The 8,600-nt window shown below is 37.4% G+C and overlaps 1 protein-coding gene across 1 annotated transcript; it reads left to right on the top strand.

Moving 5' to 3' along the window:
* Positions 1-5,916: 5,916 nt before the first annotated feature.
* On the top strand, positions 5,917-8,315 carry LOC148029367 (putative phospholipid hydroperoxide glutathione peroxidase). The gene is made up of 6 exons (XM_087688172.1): positions 5,917-6,193; positions 6,574-6,650; positions 6,734-6,795; positions 6,908-7,026; positions 7,755-7,922; positions 8,020-8,315. The coding sequence occupies exons 1-6, from the start codon at positions 6,146-6,148 to the stop codon at positions 8,050-8,052; spliced, it is 507 nt and encodes a 168-aa protein (XP_087544298.1). The 5' UTR covers positions 5,917-6,145; the 3' UTR covers positions 8,053-8,315.
* Positions 8,316-8,600: the final 285 nt, after the last annotated feature.

Below are 8,600 nucleotides of genomic sequence, written 5' to 3'. Positions count from 1 at the left end.
GTAAAGAAAGGTATTTGTTAATAGCATTTGAGCACACATTATATAGCTGATTTTTTATAGGTGTACCCCCAGGGAATCATACAAGAACCAAGTACCATTTTTTACAATAACATCATATTCAGACTTCATAGCAGTTATCTAATTTTGTAAATTTTATGCCTCTTCATCAAAAGACAAACTCATCCTCATCACATAAACTAGAAATGACCAACACATAACAATTTGATCCATAAGAGGCAGTGTGAGAGCCAAAGCGAGTACGACTAGCGAATGGTGCATCTAACTTACTATCATGCAATATTGTCACCAACCATTTTAACATAGTCTTAGACTTCTCAATCTCCATACTCTCATCAAAGAGTGTATAATTTATGCCTACATAAAAAATAGGTTGATTTGTTGTATTATCAGAAACCTACAAAGGCTAAAAACTACCTCATTCGGCACTACATGTAAAAGAGAACAATTTATCATAGATATCCTATGAGTGTACATCTCTCTCTTTTGTACATGAAGGAAATGACTAAAGAGAATTTTCCACAAATATAACATCATGGGGCTGACCAAGATATGGTTACTTTGTGGATGGTATAAATTATAACCTTTCCTTTCATTACTATACCCAACAAAAACATATTTTACATTCTTGTCATCCAACTTCTTATGCCATAGCACTAGTACCAAAGCATAAGGAAAACAATTAGAAACATGTAAGTGAGCCACAAATGGCTCTTTATGATGCCAAGTCTCATACTAAATGATAGACTACAAAGCCTTTGTAGGAAACTTGTTAAATACATAGGTTGCACATTAAACAACCTCAAGCCAAAAACTATGTGGCAAAGCTTAACTATTAATCATGTATCATGCCATCTCCATGAGTGATTTATTTTTCCTTTCTACTACACCATTTTGTTGTGGTGTATACGATATTGTATGTTGGTGTTTTATCTCATGTTTAGTCAAATATGCATTAAATTCTTTAGCATGCACTCCCCCTCTCCTAAAAAAGATTCAGCCATGGTGAGAAAACTACTTGATGCATGAAAATACTTTAGATAGCTTTTAAACCATATATCCACGCATGCCTAGAGTAAGTCATCAATGAAAGTCACAAAGTATAAGTAGTTACCAAAAGAGCATTTTTGCATGGAATTGAAAGTCATCACTATATGTACAAGCTATAGTTTGCAAACAACTCTCACTAACTACATTTTTGGAAATGAAGCATGCTACATTTTACCCAATACGTAACCTTCACAAATGTATTGTCTAGGTGCCTCAAGAGTAGGCAATGAAGACATTATATCAGATTTCTACATGTGTAGCAAACTAGCAAAATTCATATGACCAAAACTTGGATGTCAAAATTTTGCATTTCAAACTTTCTATAACTGTGCAATGAATTTGCAAATGGGCATGCCATGTCTTCCATACATTTCCCATATTTATTAATCTTATAAAGATCCCATGATATAAAGAACTAAATGCAATAATTGTATCACTACAAGAGAGATCATGAACTATATATCTATCCATCAACAAACTTCACAATCAAGACAATCATGGAAAGTGCAAAAACTAATAGCAAATTATTCTTAATCTCTAATACATAAAAAGCTATGCAGGTATGAAAGTATTCTTAACAATAATAGTGAACACAATTTTTCAAACTCCTTTAGTAAGATAAGTTATTGGCACATGTCATAGTACTACCTTAGGGCAAGGCTCAAAAAAAGTGAATAGCAAACTATGTAGAGAAGTAACATGCTTTGTGGCATTGCTATCAAAGTACCATACATCTGAATCCATGATAGACATGTAAGAATCATGTAAGCAAGGGTCATAGCTACATTGTACACAAAATTCCCACTTTGTATCTTGCATAACATTTGTAGATTTTGACTTGGAAGAAGGAGAGGCATCTACACAACTATACTAGCCTCTTTTTTCTTGGCCTTATTTGCAACTAGTTTAGGATAATCCTTAATGATATGATCATTTTCCTTACAGTGCTTACAAAACATCTGACTCTCATTTTCTTCTCATCCTTATCAACCTTCTTTGTCTAAATAGCATTCGTAGTTTTTGCTTACTAGCAAAAATGAAAGCCTTTACCTTTCTAACTAGCCACAAAATCTTCATCTATAACTTGCATAATGGACTTAGTTTTCCTAAATTGTTCTTCTTGTTTAAAAAAAAAAACCAACTCATCACATGACAAAGCATTAGGATTGCCTTTTGTCATCAAATCAAGAGTAGATGTAAAACTCTAATAAGAACAAGGAAGACCATTGAGAATAGTCTATAGAAGTGAATTATCTAGCAAAATCTCAGCTGTAGCAATCAATTGCTCCTTTAGATATTTGGTCTTTGTCAAAAAACTATCAATGGAGCCATTTTCATCCATATGTTCACTCTTTAACCAATTGTTGGATTTAGGGTGTGGGAATGCAAGCACGCAACTTGTAGAAGAAGAAGCTTGAGAAAGCACAACCTAAAGTGAATTGAGAGGTATCAATAGAGAAGATTTATAAGACTAAGTATACCCTAAAAGTGAAAAGGCAAAATCAATAAGGAAATGAAAATATAAATGTACTATCGCATGCAATGAATCTCTACATACCCCATGAAAATGTAATATCCCAAACTCATCACCCAAGAGGCCATGTGAAGGGGGGGGAAAAGTTAAGAATAATAGTTATAATAATATTAAGTTTAGAAGCTTAGAAAAACTTTCTTTGAGCTATTAATTGATCGCACTACTGCTTCAACACCAAAATAGTCTTTAATAGTGATGCACCTCATCACCATCAACACATTCAATTTGAGAAGAAACATTCCGATATAAACAAGATTAAAGCACATCAGTCATGTCCTTAACCAAAAACGAGGATGAGATGCATAGAGTGGGCATTACATTGTCCAAGTAACCACCATGAAAAAAGAAATTGTCATCGTCTTCTTGTTTCCTCCAAGTCTATCACATTCTTCATCATCAAAAGGATTAACTTTGTTGTCACTTTCCACTTCATCACTGCTCACTCTCTCATCAATAGGATCATTGAAATCAACAAAAAGAGAACTGCATAGAAACTGGAGGCATCCCTAAGCTTAGCCATGCAACCATCAAAGCAAGGCGAGTTCTCTTCGACTTGAACATGCAACATAATTATGCATACCATGGACCTATCACCTACTCAAAAACTCCCAATGAAAAATAATGATGCTATAAAGACCATAGCCTTAGAAAGGCTTGGCTGTTGGGTCATTTGACTTGAACATGCAACATAATTACGCATACCATGGATCTATCACCCACTCAAAAACTCCCAATGAAAAATAATGATGCTATAAAGACCATAGCCTTAGAAAGGCTTGGTTGTTGGGTCAGTTAATTCAAAATGTGAGAGAGAGAGAGAGAGAGAGAGAGAGAGAGAGAGAGAGAGAGAGAGAGAGAGAGAGAGAGAGAGAGAGAGAGAGAGAGAGAGGGGGGGGAAATCTAAGGGTTTTAAACCCCTCTGGTGATCCTATAGCCTATCATTATGTAAAAATTATGACATAGTGAACAAAATTTGAGCAAGAAGTAGAGAATACATAACAAATACGAGAAGAATAGAAAACGCTTTAATTTCAAATGAATTGATACAAAGATGACTCTATCCACCCATGAGCTTCCATTGTGAAGCTTAAATGGCGATTCAAATAGATGATAGGCGAAGAGCTTAAGGCTAGCTAGAAGAACTCTAACTAGGTAAAAGCTAGATTGACAATGGCTTTGGAGGGGTCTTCCTTTTATAACATGGGAAGGTAATGTGGTCAGTTTCTCCGACCATATTATGAACGTTACCTAGTTAGCCAGGCAATATTCTAGGAAATATTCCCTTTACATCAAGCCAATGGCGCTGTCCCTAGACCCCCATAACTCCCATACCTAACAACTTGATGCATTGTGCATTGAGTTGCTACTAGCACAACTACTCTATTTAATCCAAAGATTAGATCTGCAAAGGTAATCTTTTTGTCACACATAGCTTCTCCTTATAATGGGGGCCTTACAACTTAGAGCACCATAGATCATTGGTGGCACTTAATGAGCATGGAGCATTGAGGATATCTAACACATTGGACTCCCATGACATTGGAAGGAAGACTACAATGAATGCTCGAGACTCATCAACCAAGAGATTGAAGCTTTGCAAGTTTGAAGGAGCATAGGAGCGACAAACCAAGTTAGTGAAAACACTTTGGGTTATGCAAGATCACACATTAAACCTAAAATTTGCAAACGACTCAAAGTACCCTTATAATTCTTTTTCTATTCTTGTTAATTATTTTGTTAGGATGATCATGAATAGGTTCAGTCTCCTTAAATTGAGGCCATATTCATCTAGAAATTCTTCCCAAGACTTCCTTAATTCAATACACCTTAGTTCAAAATCCTTTACTCCAAGTCAATGCATTCTAGCATAAGGATAAGGGAATGATGATTCATTAAATGTAAAAGAGGTCCATGGCCTTGGACAACACTAGGAGAAAGAAGAAAATTATCTTTAGGATTGCCTTATGTGAAAGAAATCTCTAAGGTTTAATGTTAGTGTAGTCGATAATCGATGAGTCATGCTATAAAAGATCTAGATGACCCCATGACTAGGTTGCCCTTAAAGGCATATAATTAACTTGTGTAGTACTTAGGATGTCTATAAAATCCTAGTAGAACTTAGCTTGATGGTGGTACACTTGTTTCTCATGGAAGGGGAGACATAACTAGATGGTGGCATTACCTTTTCATGTGTACATGCAAACGAACATGCACCATGGATGCCCATTTTCTTTGGATTTCCAAGGCCCTTAGTTTACTTGGACTTGAAAAATGTGGGACAATGGCCCTAGAAAAGCATGCTAGTGTATGAGACCAAAGTCTTTGTGTTGTAAAAATACTATGTTATGTTTGTAATGTCATGTGGCACTCTTTTTAGTCCTATCAGCAGGGAGGCATGAAATGGGCACCACATGCCCCTTATTTAGGCAAAACTTCAAGGCTAACAAAGATCAACTTTTGAATGCTTACAAGGAATTATTTGGTTGGATGTGAGGCAATTGAGAATGATTTTAAAATGTTTGTGTCCTCCATTCGTGGGCTTATATTCATGTTTGTGTACGCTAGGGACTTTACAAGACTTTTAGGAGTCTCTAGCAAGAAGAGATAGCCACAATTGTAGGAAATAAGGAGGCAAATGAACATGCCACACAATGTGCACAAAATGTAGTGGGAATTGAGAGTAGTACCACCCTTAGTAATATGGTGATAATCATCTCTATTTTCATTTACGAACTCTTATACCGTAGAGGTCTTATCATTAATGGTCTTACATGAAGAGACTTTGAATAATCTTCTTGCTCATGTGTTTTCCCATGAAGTGCTTTTGAATATCCACACTTTTTGCATGTTACTTTGTACTTTCACATTTGGAAGGATCATAAGTGTTGCTCTCTTCTACTTACACCTTTACATATTACTCTATAGACGGAAGGATCATAACTCTTGTTCAAAAGGCATCAACATATACTTTATGTCCCTCTCTACCCCACAACATACAATTACTTCCTTCTATCACTTTGGGAAGTGTCAAAGCTCTTGTTCACAAGCCATTAGTGTACTCTCCACACACCTTAATACACACTATTTCCCTTTGTACCTACCACATAAAAGTGTAACTACGTCCTACTTTCACATTTCAAAGGATACAAAGCATTGGTGAAATCTTTGTTTCCCTCTATGTCCATATGGGATAGCTAATCATTGTTTCCCCTTTATGTCCATGTGGGGTAGGAACATAGCCAAATCTTTTTGGCTCGTGTTGTATAATGTGATTTTGACGATGTATTGAGTTGTTTTACTATGTGGCTGCTATGTGAGGGATAGCACAAGGTTGATACATCCAAAGAGATGGGTTTTATGATTGCAATGTGATGGGATAAAATAGCACAAGATTGATACGTCCAAAGATTGATCAGCTTTGGCTGGTACGCAGACGATACCTAGAGGCTAGAATTATCCGACGGAGCACGCATCCCGTTATGGTCATCATTTCTTTTCTTTAAATTCGTCTTGCTTCTACTGCATGGTCGAAGTTTGATCTCCATGGCGGAAACCAGCTTGCCTGCCAGCATCTACGACTTCGCTGTCAAGGTATGTTTCGTCTGCTTGCATGGAGCGCGCGCGCGAGAGAGAGAGAGAGAGAGAGAGAGAGCGCTTGCCTGCGTGCGATCTGTACTTAGGGTTTCTCGCAGCATCTTTGCGCGTTTTGGCGCTTGCCTGATGTCTTTTGGACGGACTACCTGTTGCCGTTGTAGCAATAGTTTATCTTCCTGGTAGTCTGTGCCAAGTGCTTCTCGTCCATCCTTGCTACCGCACGCGCCCTACACGCCATAGTTGCACTTCTGGCTTTGCTTGCCTCCTTCATTTTTCCTAACTTGACCTAAGCCCTCTATTGCAGCATCTGGAAAGTGGTGAGATTGAGGATTTGTTCATATTATCCATTTACTGATGGAATCTGTTGTGTGTTGCAGGACATAAAAGGGGACGATGTAAGTCTAAGCAAATATAAAGGGAAAGTTCTGCTGATTGTAAATGTGGCATCGCAATGGTAATTGAAATAATTTGCTCTGGTTTTCAAGAGTGGATGTTGTTTGCTGTTTGTTTTCTCACATCTCTGTGGTTCTCTTGCAGTGGTTTCACTACAACCAACTATAAAGAGTTGACCGACCTGTATAACAAGTACAAGGATGCAGGTTTGGTGATGTCTGCCTGATGAACTTGTATTTTGTCTGGTCCATTGTGAGTTCTGGCTACAAAGTGCGGATCTGTGGCAGGCCCTTTGAGATGTAAGTCTATGTTGTACAGGACTTGAGATCTTGGCATTTCCTTGCAATCAATTCCGTAATCAAGAGCCTGGCTCAAATGAGGAGATTCAGGAGTTTGCTTGCACAAAGTTCAAGGCAGAATTTCCAATATTTGACAAGGTTCATTCTCTTTCTTATTTTGCGCAAGACAGGGTTGAACTTCTGACAAAGTTTCTGTTGTCTTTGTTGAAGTCCAGCTTTAGTGTTTGAGCAAGTGCATTATAGCCTAGAGATCAGTGGCATGACATTCTAATGTCTATGTGCAAATTTCTGCAAGTTCTTTCACGGCTGGCTGTTTCTAAGCGTAAAAATAGTCCTGCACAAGAGCAATGGAACGTCTACAAGTTTGGCATGACATTGTCATATATATGTGCAAGGTCATGCCAGCTTACTTACCAGCTTTCTTTTTGTTGAGGTGTGAAATGGACCATAACAAATTTTACCTCTGCATTTTTCCAAGGCCCTTTATATTATGAGCTTATCATTCACGAGTTGCATTTGTTGGTTTACCAATTGTGTGCTTTGGGGACTGTTTAGCATGTGTAAACTTCTTGCAAGAAGCCAGTAGTGCTAGTGATCTGAACACTAGTAACAGGCATGCAGGGAGGGAGGGAGGGTGTGCACATGTGCCGAGAGAGAGAGAGAGAGAGAGAGAGAGAGAGAGAGAGAGAGAGAGAGAGAGAGAGAGAGAGAGAGAGAGAGAGAGAATGTGTGTGTGTGTGTGTTTGAATTCTGTGAATTCTAAGCATGTGAGGCTTAGTTCTTAAGTCAGGTGACACAGCTTGGTATTTAATCATTTTAACTCTTCGATCCATAACTTGGTACTGGTTTGGTTGTGGCATTTACAGGTTGATGTGAATGGTAAGAATGCAGCACCTCTTTTCAGATATTTGAAGAAGGAAAAGGGAGGAATTTTTGGAGATTTTCTCAAGTGGAACTTTACCAAATTTCTGGTGAATAGAGAGGGAAAAGTTGTTGAACGGTTTTCTCCAACAACAGCTCCCTCGAAGATTGAGGTTAGTACTGCGTATTAGAAAGCTACTGTGCTAGAAGAAATTTGATCAGGATGGTTCAAGTTCTAATTTACTTGTGTCTGATTTGTCTTGTTTGCAGAAGCAAATAATGAAACTTCTGGAAGTGTGTTGATCTAGTAATTTCTCGTGGCCTCATGTCCACTTGAACAGTTCAATATTCTTTATAAATGTACAAATTATAACTAATAAAGCATGCTACTCTCACACTGCAAGTATTCATTGAGTAGCTAGCCTTCGTGTCTGCCTATGCATATTAGTTTTTTGACCAGGCAATGTTTGTTGCAAACTGAGCTTATGAAGAGAATTGAAAAAGGGAGGCTATATGGTACTTGAAATCTTTTGAATCTGAGAAACCGAAACAGCTTGCCTTTTGTATTTCTGATTTACAAACAACAAATACATTAGTAGGGGCATGTGACTATCCACAAAATCTCTTCTTTATGGTAGTGTGTTTATTTGGGGCAGTTCTCAATTGAAAGGGTCATATATAATCTTTAGAGTGGTGTTTTAAAGCAAACTTAAATTGAGAGAGACTGTCACTTGTAGTACTTAAAGAGTAGTACGAAAATATATTGTCTAGAAAATATGGTAATTATCCAACACCTCTTCTATCTTGTTTTATAGCTGAAAAAGATGATGAAAAATGGTGATTGTATCACT

The sequence above is a fragment of the Lygodium microphyllum genome, chromosome 11, assembly GCF_053477565.2.
Source record: "Lygodium microphyllum isolate KBCC chromosome 11, Lygodium_microphyllum_v1.1.10, whole genome shotgun sequence".
Lineage (NCBI taxonomy): Eukaryota > Viridiplantae > Streptophyta > Polypodiopsida > Schizaeales > Lygodiaceae > Lygodium > Lygodium microphyllum.
The sequence above is the reverse complement of the archived record's forward strand: the minus strand, read 5'-3'. Positions and strand labels throughout refer to the sequence as shown.

Bases quoted from the DNA above. Each gene is read 5' to 3' on its own strand.
- LOC148029367 (XM_087688172.1), top strand. From the start codon at position 6,146: ATGGCGGAAACCAGCTTGCCTGCCAGCATCTACGACTTCGCTGTCAAG. The intron at 6,194-6,573 runs GTATGTTTCGTC...TGTGTGTTGCAG, and splicing joins TCTACGACTTCGCTGTCAAG to GACATAAAAGGGGACGATGT. The intron at 7,027-7,754 runs GTTCATTCTCTT...TGGCATTTACAG, and splicing joins AATTTCCAATATTTGACAAG to GTTGATGTGAATGGTAAGAA.